The 19,673-nt window shown below is 30.3% G+C and overlaps 1 protein-coding gene and 1 pseudogene across 1 annotated transcript; both read right to left on the reverse strand.

Moving 5' to 3' along the window:
* Window positions 1-10,277: 10,277 nt before the first annotated feature.
* LOC133315317 (ethylene-responsive transcription factor ERF023-like) lies at window positions 10,278-10,954 on the reverse strand. Its single transcript, XM_061516915.1, has one exon. It carries the CDS (start codon window positions 10,946-10,948, stop codon window positions 10,406-10,408), a length of 543 nt encoding a protein of 180 aa, XP_061372899.1. The 5' UTR covers window positions 10,949-10,954; the 3' UTR covers window positions 10,278-10,405.
* A 4,720-nt stretch (window positions 10,955-15,674) lies between these two features.
* Window positions 15,675-16,251, reverse strand: LOC133315301 (uncharacterized; annotated as a pseudogene).
* Window positions 16,252-19,673: the final 3,422 nt, after the last annotated feature.

A 19,673-nucleotide genomic window follows, 5' to 3' on the forward strand; every position in this document is an offset into this window, starting at 1 on the left:
CTTTTATTTGAGGAGAAATGTACGTCCTCTTACCTCAAAAAATTTCAAAAAAAAAAACATTTGAATTATATTGTTGAATTATGATAAACACTCCTTATTTAACTTATTCATCTCTGATACTGAACTATATTGTTGACATTTGAATTTCCAACCAATAGAATACAATTTTGTTAGAAAGCGAAAATATTAATTGAATACGATAGGTACTTGATGAAATTTATGTCTTCTTTTAAGTACAATCACATACTGTTATTAAAAAATAAGAGAAGTCAAATATCATTGTATATGTTCTTTTAAAGAAAGACTTTACTTTTTTTCATAAAAGATCATAACTTTTAAATTTATTTAATTATGTAGTTCTAGATTTATTGGCTATAATCATTTCTAGAAGAGAAAAAAATCATCCAGGAGGATTGAAAAATTTCCCTTACATTTGTCATGCAGTCCATACTCTCCAGCTCTAGTTTTTCATATTTTTCTTAATGTCACATTGACTGGAAATCTGATCGTTTATGTTTAGATTACTTGTTCTCTTTTTTGTCAAACTTAAGTAAATACTTTATATATAATTTCTGGAAGAAAAAAAATATAAAGTAATATTACTCTATGCAGTTTGTTGCAATGTAACATCCGCGTAATTGTCAATGTCATTGTTTCTAAATTGAGTGAACATGTGGAACTCTCGAATGAACAGTATTGCTTGGATGTAATAAGTGAAATGTTTTTCTTCTATTTTTCACACTTTACCTCGTTAATAAATGATAGGAAGATTTAATAGAGTAATAGTAATATTTTAAATATCCTAATAAATGATAATTCAATCAAATAAAGGTATTTTTGCTTATAATTGAGGTGATATAATTATTTTCTTAATTCGTAAACAACTAACTTAAAAAACAAATAAAAAATAACCGAGGGAGAATATTAAAACAACTGGAAAAAAATACATTTTGCATATTGTTTGAAAATTATAAGAATCTTTCAAAAGGTTTTGAACTATAAGGGTTTAATTGAACTTGGAGTGAAATTATAGGGTCAAGTGTATAATTTAATCAATTTTAAATTTCATAAACAAAAAATAAGTGTACTATTTTAAAATTCCTATCTAGTAATAGGGCAGTATTCTTCTTTCTTCTTCTAATAATTATTTTTTTCTTAATTTAAACTTTGCTCCTCTCTCCATGAACTAAATTAGGCTTACGATTTAAGCTTGAGTTGGAAATTTTAGTAAATAAAATGAATTTGAGCTTTTACAGGTTCAGCACATTTGTTCGTACACACACGTATGTGTGACCATTCAATTATGAACTAATTCTATAGTTATTCTAAAAAGTTATTTGAAAGTATTATTATTCAATAACTAATGCGAGTGTCGGTGCTGTCCGGGCTGGCCCATATACATCTGTAGCTCATAATAATGCCTTAAACCATATCCAAACAAGCTTAAAAGCCGAAGTTGATTGTCTTTATTTGTCTTGTGCAGACAGAAATCTAACCCTTTTTCAATTTGAAAACTTAATCAATAAAGGTAATGAGTGATATTTTTCCATCAAGAAATTTAATCTTGTTTACACTTTACTTGCTCAAAAAATAAATAAATAACTTACATTACAGGTAAACCTCTAATACATTAGCAAGATCTACTAAAGCATAAAACAAAAGGGACAATAAAAAAGTTCTTAGAGTAGGCCTGGAATAAAAAATGGAATTAAAAACCAAAACCAGCATGCTGTCCAGTGGATTGAAGTGGGCTCAAACCCCAAACACACTACAATTACCAATTAATAAGAGGTATTTTCAGACATGAAATGTTAGGTCGGCACAATAAATCCATCAAGGAACGCATTCTGCTCTTAGCCCAGCCCAATTTGATTGAGCACACATATCATGACATATCAGTGTATCACACCCTCAAGAAATACAAGCAAAAATGAAACTGTTTATGACTTACAATTATGGGAAATACTTCTTATGTTGTAAGAAAGTAATTATCTCATGTTGTAGAAATAAAATTATAAGTGAGACCCATAGGTAAGAGGAGAAAGAAAAAAAAAGTGGTGGGACTCATCCCTCTTTTGTGTGTGTAGAAAAATTGTTTATCTCATGTAAAATGATATAAGCATAACCTTAAAATTATTTATCAACTGAGTTATCAAAACATAAAATATTTATCAACTAGCTTTTTAGCTGACGCTTCGCCCAAGCCTGTGCTTAATAATACTTTTTTGGAGGTTACAATCATGCATAATAATATTTAGCATTTAATTTGAACGTATTTCTGGTGCGAACAATTTTATACTAATTCCTTATGATATTGATGATCCGTTGGTCATCAATTATATTATTTAATAATATGACATCTCATATGTTATCAAACTCATTAATAAGGTGATGGTTAAAAATATAATATATAATGTAAAATTATTTAGTTGTTTGATATGATAGTAGAACCTTTATAATTAAGTGATCTAGAGTTTTGCCCTATTTTTCTTTTAACAAATATTTAATTATAAAAATCCTTCACATAAATAAATATGGATTTGTATAATATCTATCTTTCAAGTTCAATGAACTTTTATACGTGAACTTGTTAGAAACATAACATAAAATATGTAATTATTTTTTTGCATTCATCTAACAATTTAAACTTTTGTGATAGTTAATTTTTTCTACACACAATATATTATTAGATAACAATATATTTTTATTTTATTTTTCAATGAAATTAAACTCTACATTTACAACTTTTGTCTAAAGTATGGTATTTCTATCTTTTAAATAACAATAACTTAGATAAAAAATTTAAAGTAGATACATATCTTTGGCAAATTGAAGTTATTAATGAGTATAAAGTTCAACTAAATCATTGTAGTTCATTTCACAAAGTTATTGTATTTATTTATTAATTCACTTCATAATCATATAAGAATTACAGTCTCACATTTAAACTAGATTGTGATATAAATTACATTTCACATGTATTCTTTAAAAATTGAGGTTAAATAAATAAAAATTTTAAAATTTAAAATTATAATAAAAATAAAATGATTTGTATCTGTTTTGAATTTAAAAAACATCCATTAATTCAGATACAAAAGAATTTGAACTTAAAATTTTAAGAGTAAATACCCTTTTGGGTCCCTAACAAAAAACACAATCCCCACTTTAGTCCCTTACAAAAGAAAAATTAGTCAGTTGGTCCCTAACAAATTCAAAGTGAACCCATTTTAGTCCTTTTGAGGGACTAATATATATGGGTCTTTTTTGAAATTGTGAGGGACCACGATTTCAACTTAATAGATCCAATTTGAATTTGTTATGGACAAACTGACTAATTTTTTTGTAAGGGACTAAAGTGGAGACCGATTTTTTATTAGGGACCAAAAAGAGTATTTACTCAAATTTTAAAAACAAAAATTAGCCTGTTTTGAATTGTGTTTTCCGAAATAATTTTTTAATTTTCTAAACAAAAAAATAAAAAACCTGTTTAATAAGTCTTGTTTTATAAAAATAGTTCTAAAAATTATAACTGTTTTTTAGTTTTTAGAATAAAATTTATAAAATATGTCTGAATTTTTTTTTATTTTTTTTTAACTTTTAACTTCCAAAACATAGAAAACACATATTTCGTTAATTAACAAAACAGTTTTAGGGGGGAGGGGGGTAAACACAATCAAAGAGGCCCCGTTTTTTTAAACACTCCTATTATCTATGATAATCTTTTTTACATAAATTCGAAAACACTCCTACTAAATCGGAAATTGAAAATAAACAATGAATTAGGAATTTGAACATTTTGTTTAAAGGAATACTAGGTTTGAAATTAATTGATTTGCAAGTACTTGGAAATATTTAAAAAGTAATAAAAGTGCTCTTTAACAACGAAATTACGCGTCAAATAAAGCAAGTGAATACAATAAAAAATTATTCCATTCTCAAGAGTGAGTGTTTTATTTTATTATATAGGAATGTATTTTTAATGTTATGGCTAAAGTAACACATATTTAATGTTTTATTATCCCATTCTCATACGAATTTCTCGTATAGAAATTGCATTGTATTCGTTATATTATTTGAAATTTTTATTTTTATTTGAACTAGTGATGAGGATTTCTTTGTTGTTATGGATATTTTAGGTTTTCAAGATTTTATCTGTAATTCCTTATAATTTTGATATAATATTTATTGGTTGAAAATATATGTTGTATAAACTTCTTTAAAATTTTGTATGAAATGGTCTGAAGTGAAATTAGAAAATTTATATATAAGTCAGGTTGGACTCGAGCAAGCTAGGTGTTTGGCTAGAGGCGAGTTGAATACTTGTGCATGTGATACTCAGTTGACGGGGAACATACTAGTGTGGAGTTTCACACTTGAGGAAAAAAATTGTTGAGATATTTAAATGTGATAAAGTTTTACATTGATTGGTAATAGACTAAATGAAATCTATATAAGTAAAAGGACCCATAAAGTCAATGCCTTAAAATTATGGGTTGAGATATGGTATCGAATCCACTTGATAAGGTCAGTGTACCTTAACCCATTGATGATGATCTGACACCATGAACTTCCCCTTACCCGTCTAACACTCAATATAATCAGCATAACTTTTAATGACTATCCACATCATATTTGAAGTCACGATGAGCGAGTCATGACTTATAACTAAGAGAATATGAATTCTACCGCCCATCTTAACGATATCTATCAGATAAAGGCACAATCACATGCCATGTTTTCCCAAAAATTTACATGAATGCCATGTTCTCTTAAAATTTTGTCAAAATACCATGCTGTCAAACCCATTGCCAGTTGCAGCTGGTTTAATTTATCACGTGGCATATTTCTTGAGGCCACCAAACTCGTTGTCATTCAGAATGCTCAGCTACTCCAGCGACATGTGGAAACCAGTCTGGATTTGTTGTGGCTGCGAGTTTCTAGACTCACACGATGATGACACGTGGAACAAAATTTTGGTAGTTTTATCGTAAAACTTCGAAAGACTTTAAATTTTAGCTCGGGTGTCTAAACCAAGTATTTTTTATTTTAAATAACTTTTCAAGATATACACACTGTCAAATTCCCAGAGGATTATTTGTTTGTGTTGAAAAGTGAAAATAAAAATAAGAATTAAATAACATCATTCACACAAAAATAAAAATAGGGCACAAGAAAGCATTTTTTGGAAGAAAAAAAAAATTGACCAAATCTTCTTCGGATATTTGTTAGTTTTGTGTCAAACGGGGCACAAGATCTACTCTCATTCTGTTAAAAATATACTCATCCCCACACTCCAAACCCATACTTTGCTGCCCATTTTATTGCTTAATTTTCTCCTTGTTTAGGCATAGAAGATATTTTTGACACGTGTACATTTGAATTGGTTTGAGAAAAATATTTTTAATAATTACTTATGACAAGATTTTTTCTTAATTAAATATATTAATAGAAAATAAATTTGGGATATTATACTTTATTGAAGTTATATAACATATTATCAAATAAGCATGAAGTGTTTTATAATGGCCATGAGACTAGATACTAATACAAATCATTGTAAGTAAAAATGTCAATTAATAAATTTATTTGCGCGCTCTAAGTACAAAACTTTACGTCAAATCACATATTTATCGTGAAGAGACAGAAATTAAGAAAGGATTACTCACTCCTATCATATAGCCTACGGTTAATGGACGAAAAATTGCATCTATTTTTCTGTTTCCCAACTTCTTCTTGACTTTGCCATTATTCTTTATTGGGCAAAGTTATTTATCTTTTGCTAATCATATTATACTCCCCCACACACAAACAAAAATCTCTCCCCTTCCCCCTTAGTCTTATGAACTGAGACATTGGGGAAAATCCCACCCACATGTATGACATTGCTGATATCGATCACCTTCCGTGTCAAAAGATCAATCACCCACGTTCACCTCATTGTTCTAAAATCCGAAACGTCCCGATTGAGAGTTATATCATCACCTACCACTATATTGAGTTAAAGACAAATAACCACATGAAAACAGCGAGTAAAAGGTCAACTTCTTGTCACTTTTTCCCTGAAAAATACAAAGCAAAAATGACAAAAACCGTATCGTTGTTGACTTCACCTTAAAGTTTTGGTTGCCCCACGTAGTTATGCAATGTTACGGGCTTGGTATTAAACTGAAACAGAAACAGCCCTAAGGCACGATTATTGATTCTTAGACACGTCATGCCACCAAATTAGAATAATATCCTTCTTATTATCGTGTTTAACTTGGACTAATGATTATTTGTAAGATTCCTCAATGCTTCATACGTGACATCAATGCATTGCCGCACGAAATACATATAACAAAATAGTTAATGACGTGCTAAATTTGACTTAATGGAGGTCATCATTCTATACTAGACTGGCCACTTTAGGGGGAAAATATATATATACCTACGATTAATTAGATCCTCCTTCTATTTTTCCAAACTCGTTTGCTTCTGCTATATTGGATTTGACCTGAGCTGTTACCTAGATTTGTTTCAAGTGTGGAGGGCGAGTGGACTTTGTCATAGGTTTTTGTTATATGTAAGTTCTGGGGAGGTTAACGGAAGCTAATCTTATTCTAAGTGGAATGTATGAGAAAAAGTATAGCTTTAATTCTTTGTAAAAGAAAAAGTAGTATTTTTCTTCTTCTTCTTGTTGTTTTTTTTTTTTTTTTGGTAGCTGTATTTTTCTTCTTTTTGTTATAAAAGAAAAAGTAATATTAGTGCAGCGCTAATATAATCAAGGTAGGCTAACAATTATGGAAAGATTATCAATTAAATTTAAAATATCTTAGATTGATGATTGCCTAAGATTGAACCCACTATTGCAAAAAAAAAAATGATGGTTTTTAACAATTTAATTTGCGCGATCGGTTACATTAACTTGCACGAGAGGAAAGAGAGCTTTTATCCTCCCTCCCTCTTGCTACTTTTGGTGAAATCTAGAACACGAAGAGACTATTTTGTCGTACATGATTACCTCAACAAAACGATGGGTTGGTTACATATTTCCGAGTTCCAACAAAGATAAATAACCTTCTGATTATTTAACAAATGGCGGTAGTTCGTAAGAGAGTTAACTAAATGGAAATGAAAAGTTCTTCGATTCATTTTTAGGAGAGATTTAAAAAAATTTATTCCTAATTCATATACTCTAAATTAGTCCGGCTCAAAGAATCAAAACTAATATCAATAAAAATTAATTTCTCTAAATAATTAGGGTTGAGTTGATTCTAAAAAAATTTTTGGGATTATTTGTCAAAGCCTCCCTCATGCTGCAGTTCTTTTTCTCAATGTGCATTCTGCAGAAAACTAAATGTGCATTTTTTCCCGGGACAGAATAAAGTGAAAGACAGATAAAATATGGAAGAGGGTTCAAGTACCAAAGATATATAAATAATCAGGATAATTTAAGGGTTTTCTTAATTTCTTCGTATAACTATATTTTAAATTAATAACATGGTATAATTCTAAATTTATTTTTTATGATAGTATAAATTGTAAAATATCTAGATCTAAACCAACTTCGGAATAGTTTTTTTAATAAAGCATCCACATTAAATACAATTAAATATATGGTTTATATTTTAAGAAATAATTTTACTATTGCATTGATTTGACACATGACTTAGCATTGGGAAAAGTGATTGTCATTTTAAATGACAGAAAGTTATATCATTTTAAGAGAGATACAGACACAGAAAATTTAAATTTTAAATTAAAAAAAATCGCTCACTTTCTCTCTCACATGATTTCCGTTTTTCTGTGTCTATCTCTCTCCTCAAATGACATAACTTATGTCATTTAAAACGACAAACAATAAACCCAAATTTATTTTTATATTATTTTAATAAAATCATAGACATAAACATTTTTCCTAAAATAAAAAAATATTTTTGAAAAAAAAAATTTCTCTGTCACATAAAAATGAGGGGATTTCATGTGACAGAAAAACAAAAACATTAAACCCAATCATAACATGCAATTACAAATTATGTATGATAATAATCGTAACTTTTTAACCACGAAATATGCATTTTATAACTCACATCAAACATTTGTCCGAATTTAATATAAATATTTATGATACATTTGTCATAAGCAATTTGAAACCAACAAAGCTCTAGCTAGGCTTCAGACATTTGTTAGATATATCATATAAATGTTTGATGTGAGGTCTATAATACGTGGCACAAAAACAACTGACTTGACGAAAAAAATTCAGGGCTATGTTGACAGAGCCATGACAAACCAATAATGACGGAAATGTATTTCTCAAGAACAAAATATTATGTAATTTTAAATAAAATGGTAACATTTAATTTTACGGTGAAAAATAATTATCATACAATGGAAAGTTATGATGGGAAAAAATGAGGTTATCGATAGAAAAAATTTAATACAATGAAAAATTATGAAGGGGAAGAATGAGGACAGACACTTTTCTTTAAGTTTATTGCAATTCGTTATTCATGTTGATAACTTTATTAAAATAATATAAATTAATTTAGCTTAAGTTGTGCTTAAGTCCACTTTTAATAAAAAAATATTAATATAATTAAAAAAATTAATATTTAAGTCACACTTGATGTCTACAAGTTTAATTAAAAAAATTACTACGAAGTTATGGTTGAGACCCATGACTTTTTATAATTTAATCATTCTAAAAAATAAATTAACATCGAATTATATAAAAAAAAAATCGCATCAGTTGAATAATAATCTACCAAGCTAAAAACAAAGGAATAAAAACAAGGATTAAATTTGGAGAATGAGATCACCTAAGTAAGTATGTGAGAGCAGAACTGAGTAATCAAGGAGTTAATTAGTAACAAGTTCATGTAAGAACATTTACAATTTTGATAAGAGTTAAACCAGGCCATCTGTCTTCCGTTGAAGGTATTCGGGTATGGAAATTGGAAAAGAAGTTAATAAAGAATATATATATATATATATATATATATATATATATATATATATAGAGAGAGAGAGAGAGAGACAGGATCCTTTGACACCGGTGTCAAAAAAAAAGTTTGACACCTCATCTGAGAACCGTTAGATTAAAAAAAATCAATGGTGTCACATGCTTACAAATCAGAATCGTTGATTTTTTTTAATCTAACGGTTCTCAGATGAGGTGTCAAACTTTTTTTTTGACACCGGTGTCAAAGGATCATGCCTCATATATATATATATATATATATATATATATATATATATATGAGGTATGATTATTTGATACTGTTTGACACCTCATTTATGAGCCGTTAGATCAAAGAAGATCAACGACTCTGATTCGTAAGCATGCAACACCATTGATCTTTTTTGATCGAACGACTCTCAGATGAGGTATCAAATTTGAAATTTGACACCGATGTCAAAGGATCCTACCTCTATATATATATATATATATATATATATATATATATATATATATATAAGGGAAATGAAGTATCATGTTGAAGGAAAAATAATTTTTGTCTTAGATGAAACTTCATTTCTCCACACATATATATGTGTGTGCGGAGGGCATGAAGCCTTAATTATAGTAGTGTTATTAAATCCGACATGTATATTGACTTGGTTGGAATAATGGGTCACTGGTCGAGTCGATTGATCCTAATATATATAAATATATATAAATATGAAATATATAAATTTAATTATATTTTCTATATCTAAAATAAGTTAAAGAAAGTTCACTAAATAAGTTCAAAAATTACTCATTCACACTTTTATAAGTTCATAAAGCACAAATAAATAAAAATCCAATTACTATGACAATATAAATTGCAACTCAGAATCTTCAGATGCATACCTCTCCACGATATTCAAAAAGTAGATGTTGTGACATCATGTTTTTCAAATTCATCTACATTATAATGACATATGTCACATTTTTTTAATTTATTATTTCACAAATTACTTTAGTATTAGAAGCTGAAATTTAAAGTCATTGTAGAAGAGTATATTACTAGCAAATAAAATTACAGAAAAATTCTAAAATGAGTTCTACATATTTTTTCTGACAAGATGAAATAATTTTAATTTTGATTTTTTTAATAAAAAATTGTGTGACCGATCGGGTTATGGGTTCCATAGTACACTTACCGGTCAAAAATAATTTGTCTATTAAAGAAATATAATATATTAGTTAACAAATATGTTTATGTATTTATACTATTAATTAATTAATGTGGCTGACTTAACGAATAACAAAAAATAACTTTGCATAAAAATGTTAGTACTGATAATTATTATTATTAATGACAACACAAACAGTTGGCGCATAATAATAATAATAACATATTCTTATATAAGAAACATACCAACCACCGGGCACCATTAATACACATTATAGACACGCCATGAACGGTTGCTGCGGTCAAAGCTGAACCTCCGGCCACGCCGTGAGGTCGCCGGAGGAAGTCCACGAGGACCCGCTTGGAGAACTCCAACAACAGTACTCGCTGTCCATCAGCTCCGGCAACTCAATCTCACCCCAAAAATCATCGCCGCCGCTATCCCCGTCGGATACAATGCTACTTTTCTCATCAGGCAAAGTTTTAATCATATGCGCCGCCTTGGCCGCCGCCGCCTGAATGTCTCTGGCGGTGCATGTGGACGGAAGAGGCAGGTGCTCCACCTCGTCGGGAAAATTGAGCTGGGCTTTTCGGCCTTTCAGGCAGTACGCTGCGACGTCGTATGCTTTCGCTGCCATCTCCGGCACCGGGAACGACCCCAACCATATGCGCGATTTCTTGCGTGGCTCCCGAATTTCGGATACCCATTTGCCCCACCGCCGCTTCCTGACGCCACGGTACACTGGGTGGCGTGTGCCGCCTTGCTGGCTGTCGGTTTTCTTGGTGGTAGTTGTGGCGGTGATGGTTACGTCATCTTCGGGGCACGGTGGTGGTTGATGGTCCATTTACAATTTTCACACTGGCAGCCGTTTTGGCTCTTCCAGTGTCTCCGACATTTATAGGCTTCATCAAACGTTAAAGTGACCAGCGACGTGAGATTACGTAAATGCCCCCAGATTAAGGGGGCAAAAGTTACACTTTTTGGTCTCGTTTGTTGGACAGGCAGTAGGATATGATATGCTGCTGAATTGCTGATAAGGGTAGGATATGATATAAGGCTGACAAGTCTATATTATGTTTTGTGTTTGATGAGCACTGATCAGCAATCTGATAAAATTATGTAGAACGAGAAAGGAGAAAGAAAAAACAAAAAATAATGCAATAAATATAAATATATTGGGTAACGTGAAGATATATTGGATATAGCATGGGGATATATAGGATACCCAATATTGGTATCCTATCCTATTGAATCCTAACTCAGCTCCTTCCCATAGAATAAGAAATCATGTATTGGATAGAATAAAATGAGACAATAAGATAAGATAATCATCCTATTGACTCCCCAAATAAGAGATAAAAGTAAGATATGATAAGATATCCTATCTTATCTTCTTTATCAGATACTCCAAATAAACCCTTTACGTAAAGACCCAGCATGCAATCATGGATGACATATTTCACACATGATAATGCGCGGGGGCAACTATTTGGAATGGTCAATGATATTTTGAAGGGAATTAACTTATAAGGCTTCATCATGTCCATAGACTTTAGATTAAAGAAAACCAATTCTTTAATTAATGGTTATTGGTCAACTTTTGAAGTTTATGTATAGTATATATACTCCCCAATTGGTCTATAAGGTGAGAACTCTTGCGCAAAAAGAACCAAAAAATTATCCATTATATCATGGTCAAAATATGTAGATATATTCTTACTTTCTTTCTTTCATTACTCGCGGCTGGTAAATTTGGAGACACGCTAGAACTCTGAAATTATTACGATTTAATAGCACGTTTAATTTGAATATACGAAACAAAGTAATAATTGATCAATTTAACTTAAACCAACACACTGGACATTATAGTTTAAAATAATAACACGATTAAACCTGTAGAATTGGTCTAGTGATGAAGAGTTTGAGTAGTTTGTATTAGATTGTGTGTTCAATTCTTACTATATTGTATAAAAAAATTTATAACACGATCATGGATCACGGTGTGAAATTTCTAGTGTTGCTAACTCCTGCCAGTCAAACTTTGAGATGAAAATTAGTAAATTTGGAGCAACCTGCGAACAAATGCTGATGAACACTCATTATTTTTTAGAAAAACCTCCACCTATATGATTCTGACATTTTAACAAGCAGCTTGCAAGCTTCATCGACAATGAAACGTGAAATTCAAATTAACAAATTGGACCCAGCCCATTAAAAAAGGTCGTGAGACCCACAGCAGGAAGAGGAGCGTACGTACATAATTGATGACCTATGTTACGTGGATGGACAAGTTCGTTCATATTGGGAGGACAATGACCAAGGTACCCCTAAATTACTTGGTTGCTAAATGTTGAGCTCACAACTTCACATGGGAGAGGGTTGCACGGGATTAGGGTGACTGTTTCACCTTTTTGGTGGGTGGGAGTGGTAGTGGGAGTGGGAGGGATGGGTTTCATTCACAATAATATGACAAACACAAAGCCCATGTGTCACAATTCTTGCGGATATAGATATCTGAAAATGACTACTATTTCAATATTTTGTGCATCCCATCCCATAACCGTCTTGCATCACTTTTCCATTTACATTTTTATTTCAATCATCTCTACTGTTTTGTAACCCGCCACTACGCATGACTTATACTATTATGATTTAAGGCAAAAACTTTTCTTACGTTGCAGATAGTTTCATCTCTCATGTCACTCAAACCTTTATTGTGTGGGTCCCTTTATTTCAGTTAATAAAAAAATAAACAAAAAACTTAAAAAATAAATCTATGAGACAACAGAAGATGCTTTCTCCTCGGCAGGCAACCGGAGAGAATCATCTCCCATGATTTAATCCACTTATAGTTTGTCACAAATACCGTTACAATAATAATTTTGACGATGGAAATTTTTTATAATTTGAAATGTACTAACATATGTTTTCCAGGTGCCATTAATTATTTTATTATTTTATTATGAGTAAAAAAAATACTCCAGTTCGATTAAAGCGGGGTTTGTCACAAATTTGACTCGCAACTTATAAAATCCATCATTGAGTGCTAAATTGCAGAAACAAGTATTCTTATATCTAATTTTAGCCTTGATTCGCTTTTATTTAAAAATTCATATATATAATAAATTAAAGTCATTAAACATAAACATAATTAAAAACTAAAATTGAACATATAATTTACACTGATATAAAATAATTATGTAATATATTAATTTATTTATGTAATTTTTGAATTGGATAAAGATAAGCAGGGTCTGTTTACCCAAAAAAAAAAAAAAAAGATAAGCAGGGTCTCAATGTACAAGCACGTTCTATACTCCAAGAGGCCTACATAACTTCTTGGGCCTAGTCAAAGCCCAACTCAGCTATAGTCCCACTGGTAGGACTTTGGAGTTAGGAGCTCTACTTGCCTGTTACAACTTCAATGTACAAGGACGTTCTACCTGTCATGGCAAGAAATAGCGATGGGATCTGGCTGTTCAGTTTCTCACTTTCTCTTGTCATATTTGTTTCATGCTGGGGGCGGTTAGGTACGGGGGATTTTTTAAAAATTTCGGTAAATTGAATTTTTTTAAATTTTAAATTTACGGATATTATCATAAACTAAATGTAAAAATCATATTTTTGAAAATTGAGATTCTCGACAAAAAAAATTTCTCCTGTACCAAACGTCCCATAACACTCAACATTCTAACTGAAGTAACGGTAAAATAATTCATCAACCATCAAGCTATTTGGGCTACTCAATCACACAGGTATGATATAATAAAGTCCTTTCACTACTAATAACTGAAATCAAATTCTTTAAGTAAAGTACTTTTGGTCTTCATAAATATTAGGAGCACAATTTAATTTTTTAGCAAAAAAAGAATTGACTTGTAATATTTCTGAAATTCAAAATAATTTCATATTAGACATTTTGATATGCTAACGTTTGTTTTTTTGAATTTGAGAGGGACCACAAGTCAACTGTTTTTATAGAAAATTAAAATAGATCCCGTAATTTTTATTAAGGACTCAAAAGTTACTCTACTCAAATTCTTTTGACGAAACAATAACGAATGACCACAAATGATTTTATTTTTTTTCCTCTTACAGTCATGTAAAATGAGCTAAAATGATCTGTCGACGGGAATGCCAAAAAAAAAATTGTACAAGCAGAGAGAGACGCATTCTGATTCATTGCAGAGGAGAAATTACACGATGCATAAAGTTGGATTGATTTTGTGTCAAAATTTCTATGACGTTAATAAAAAAAATATTATATTATTTTATTAAGTAAAAGTCATATAAAAAATGTTTAATAAATAACTATCATCGAGAATGTATCATCAATTTAACCTGAAATGATACATTCACTTTATCAAGTTACATGATACAATATTTTTTATAACATAACTCTTTCAAATTTGTAAATAGAGGTACAAGTACAAGAAAAGCTATTATATTTTATGTAAATTGCGTTACAAATATTAATATAAATTTATATAAATCTATCGCTAAATATGAGTTCTTTATATAACCAAATAATGTTAAAGATAAATGTTAGTGCCCATGTATTTAAAATATTAAACGAATGGAGAAAAAATGAAGAATCTGCGTAGAAGATCCCGAAAACAAAAACAACAAAGAACAAGAACATGTAACAGATAAATAACACTGTAAATACAGACGTATGCGAAAAATTCAAGTCTAACCGAAATTGTTCCAAAGTAAATTTGTCCTCTCCTCTGATGTCAAAGTATAGTGGACAATTGCCTCTAGTAGAACAGATTTCTCTCAAGAATAATGGCACTATCAATCAAGAGCCTAGACCGACACAATAAAATGATTGAAATTGATCGGATAAATTATGAATAATGCAAAAAAATTTGGCAGAATGTCGGTATAGGGATAAAAAAAATCATCTTTAAGATGATTTTCTGAAGTCCATGGTTATAAATAGACACTAGACGGTTGCTATAACGCATTGATTCATTGGGAAATGAAATCTCTCATGTGTAATTTAACATGATCATGTCATGTGGGAGAATTTTAACCATTAATAATTAAATCAACTGTGATGATTGTGTAACTTTCTATCTTTATTTTTTTTTTCTTTCCTCCCTTATCACGATTAACTCACTCATGTATGGTTATAATTGTCCCACATGACATGGTCATGTTAATTAGCAGATGAGAGGATCCACTTCCGATTCAATGATGAAATAACGCGAATGACTCGCGCGGTTTAAAAACCATGATAAAATTGCGACGTTTAGAGAGAAAACCGTTGGATACTGTTAGGGGGCGTTTGGTTGAGGAGAAATTTTATGAATAATAGGGAAATGATATACATAGGAAAATGGTTGGAAATGGTTGGAAAGTGAGTTTGATAGGAAAATGTAAAAAAAAGTTGTTTGGTTGGAAAATATTTAACCGGACAAATTAGGTAACATTTATAAAGTCTATGTTTGGATGTAGGTAAAATTTAGATGGGAAAAAAGATTGTTATTACCAAAATAACCCTGTTTCCAGATATTTTGAATCAGTACCCTTTACCCGTAAAAAGGGTTGTCATGTTCCAATGTCTATATGTTAAACAACCTGTATTGTGTTGGCTGGTTCATACACCCTTGTCCAAAGCATGGAAACCTCCCCGGACTAAAAGGGGTACCTTTTTCCCATCCTTGGCACATAAACCAGATTCTGTGTCGTAGTTGTCATTTTTCAGCATTATCATCCAAAATTGCCAAGGCCTTGGAGTGTCTTGAACTTGACACAGAGAACCCAGATACAGTTCCTTTTGAACTGCATAAAGGTCTGTGTTGTTTATATCTTTTGGTCCCAGACCAGGAAAGGGCTTTCCCACCCCAAGTTTGTTATCAGCTTTTGTGACCTTGTGTTTCAATGAACCTGTGCATCCTACATTATCAGTTTCAACAAAAGAAAAATAAATTTGTAAAAGAACAAAAATACTATGATCAATGTTTGTTTTGTTGTGTGATTTGGCTTATTTGAAATATCAAAACATTCAGCAGCTCTTGGGCTACCCATGAGAGGAGCTTCTTGGCCAACTTCATTGCAAAAGTTCCAAGCTTCAAAGGCCACCCTCAGTCCATTTCTCTGCATTCCAAGGTCTCCTACAGCAGAAACAGGGTACGACATTTTCAGTTTCGCGCGGGGTACACAAGTCATCTGCTTCTTAGACAGTATAAGCAAATACATAGATAAGACCCAATACCACATCTGAAGTGGGATTTTTGGCCGGCTAAATTGATCCAAATAGACATGCAAATTGGTCACCTATCATTCCAATTTAGCTAGGCAAGTTTGGAAGTGGTTCAACCAAATGTGGTATCCTTACAATCCCACTTAACATTTGCCCATCTATCTAACCAAAATCCTCCAACCAAACACACCCTTAAGGACAAATTTTGAATTTTCCAAATAAGACAGGAACATTTAAGATCAAATAAAATAACTTTAAATAATAAATATTTCCCACATATGTGCAGTGGCAAGCCGAACGGCCGCAGCCCGTAGTTGTGCGTGTGTGATGAATTGCATATCACTTACGTCTAAGTACGTGGATGAGTCAAATCAAATCGGATTTTTTAAAAAATCGAACTGAATTGGTTTAAATAGTTCGGTTCGGTTCAAAACGATTCGGTTCGAACCCGGTTCGGGTCGACTCTCTTTTGAAAAGAATAAATAAAAAATAAAAATAAAATTATAAAAATCAATTTGGTTCGATTTCGGTTCGTTTCAAAATGGTTCGATTCTTAAACTAGTTCTAAAAACCAGTTCAGTTCATGAACTGATTTTTAAAAACCGATTATTTTAAGAGCAGTTCGGTTCGGTTCATGATTCGGTTCAGATTTTTGATTATTTTACACATTCCTACAGTTAAGTCTTTCTCCCTTCGTAAAAATAGGATGCCCCGATGGGCAATCTAGGGGATCCTCCTCTACGAGACTCCTTCAATCCCTTTTCCTTCATCTGTTTCATTTATTTCATTTTCAACTTCTTATTTATCACCCATTAAAATAAGCATGGATTCTCACAATAACTACAATAATTATTTATAGTGATCAACAAAATTTATTTTATTGAGTATTTTTATATTCCTCTCTTTTCATATATAATCTTGAACAAAAAAAAGGAACTTGCGCGAAAAATCTAAACCAACAATACATATATTCATGCATTATGGTTTTTAAAATGTATTATTTATCAATAATGATAAAAATAATAAAAAATATTAAACATGATAGGCCCTTGAACCAAATCTCAGCAATCAAGAATTAAAGACTATTGCCCAAGTCTATAAACAATGATAAATATGTTAATAAAAATAATGATTTCAACGACCAAATGTTTTGAAAGAGTCTTAAGTTCTAACATATACTAACAAGTAACAAATATCTTATGCATTGAATGGATATTATTTATTTTAAGTATAATATAAAAATATAAATCAAAAAAATATTTTAAAGAATTTTGAATTAATAGCATATAATAATTTTAAAGAAATATTACATTAAAATATTTAACTTCTCTCTCGACTTTGATTTAATATGTAAGAGGAAATGTTTAAAATATATATATATATATATATATATATATATATATATATATATATATATATATATAAGAGGAAATAAAATATTCTACAAAAAGAGTTTTTCATTCCCTCTCATGTACATGAAAAAAAATTTAGTGCTACGAATATATCGAAAATTTAGTGTATCTTACATTATGTCTTGTTTTTTTATCAAATCATTTATCACTTGATTTTAAAATACATTATTTATTAATAATTTGATAAAAATAGAACACATGTCACATTGTAAATAAAAGATGCACCGAAAACTTGATACATCATATTCTCCGTGCACATCCTTTTAAACGTGGCAATCTTTAAATTTTTTTTTTTTTTTTTTTTTTTATAACACAATCTTTAAATTTTAGTTTTGCTGGGAATTGTACATATTCTCCCGGTGCTCAAGCGCGGATCTTAATGAATAAGTTCCATGGGAAAATTTTAAAATTACAACATTTTTTCATTATTATTTGTATAAACCATTAAATTTATTATATTTAAAGATCATCGTACCATCATATTAGTTTTTTTAAAAAAATTGTTGCGTTAATTCTTTAAAAATATAAATAATATCTAAGTTTAACTTTTTTATATCACCACTTTAATTATGCATAAGAATAAATATGATGGTATTTTATATATTAAATGACTATTTTAATTATAAAATCTTTAAGGATTAATATGATAATATCACAGTAATATTAAGAGTACTAAACTACTAATATATAAAGGGACAGATATTCTTACACCAATATAAGAATAATAAGTTTCTACTCAATATTAAAATCATTAATTTTTGTATATTTAACTATTATAATTTATTAATAATTAATAATTAATTGATAAAAATAACTCAATTAATTACTTAATTGACAAAAATTGATGATTAAAATTGAGTGTTGATCATGTCTCATATATAAATTTTATCATAATATTTTCCTATATCTATTTTAAAATAGAAGGAAGGGGTTAGATCCTTCTATGAGTCGGTTGGACTTTTTATTTGAGAAATTTTTTTGGATGCTCGAGGCTCCACATGATCCTTCCATTTAAGATATGATACTTGGACAATTTTTTTTTGGGAAATAATTTTCTTATGTTGTAGGAAAATGCTTATCTTATGTTGTAGAAACAAGATTGTAAGTGGGACCCATAAGTAAGAGGAGAGAGAAAAAAAAAGAAATGGGACCCACCTAGCTTGTGTGTGTAGGAAATGTAGTTATCTTATGTAAAAGTAGATAAATATAACCCTTTTTTTTTTCTCTTATTTTTTCTCATTAATTATATAATTTTAATTGATCTGAACCATTAAATAAATGATGATAACCGGTGAAATTCTTCTCTTTTATTTGGCTTAACTAAAAAAGTAGTTGAATGCTGATGGATGGATTGTGTGTTTTGGGGCATGGAAGAGAAAGGGGCCCACTGGTTTGCACCAACTGGCATTCTTAGCACGTGAACGGTGTGACATCCCATTTTCACTACTGTGGGCCATCACATTCACAGGGTAAAGTCAGATCATGCAAAAACTTCACTCAAAGTCTCAAACGTGAGAGCCTAGAGAAAATTCTTGCATCCTCAAACAAGAAAAGGGAAATTTAATGCTTAAAATATTTAAAAAATAATAAAATATAAGAATTACAATTTGTTATGGACATGCCACTAGACCCAACATTCCGAGTGGCCATTGAGCCCAGTACATGGGCTGAATGCTTACACTCTTAAAATGTAATAAATAGTGTTATTAAATTTGTACCGTCATTGAGTCGATTGTAGCAGTGCTCGTGGTGTTAACGAGCCGAGTCGAACTTTGATTTTAAAAGATTAAGTCTATATTTAAATGTGTCAGCCTAACGAAGCATGTTATCTGTTATAAATATAATTATCGGCCTGTGACTTGACTTATTTGCAAAAAATAAAAACCTGATTTAGCCTGTTTAAAAAAATAAGACAACAAAAATTTATCCAACAGAATATACAATCA

This window comes from Gastrolobium bilobum, unplaced genomic scaffold, assembly GCF_033153095.1.
Source record: "Gastrolobium bilobum isolate Gb01-03AN ecotype WA unplaced genomic scaffold, APGP_CSIRO_Gbil_v1 utg1030, whole genome shotgun sequence".
Classification (NCBI taxonomy): Eukaryota; Viridiplantae; Streptophyta; class Magnoliopsida; order Fabales; family Fabaceae; genus Gastrolobium; species Gastrolobium bilobum.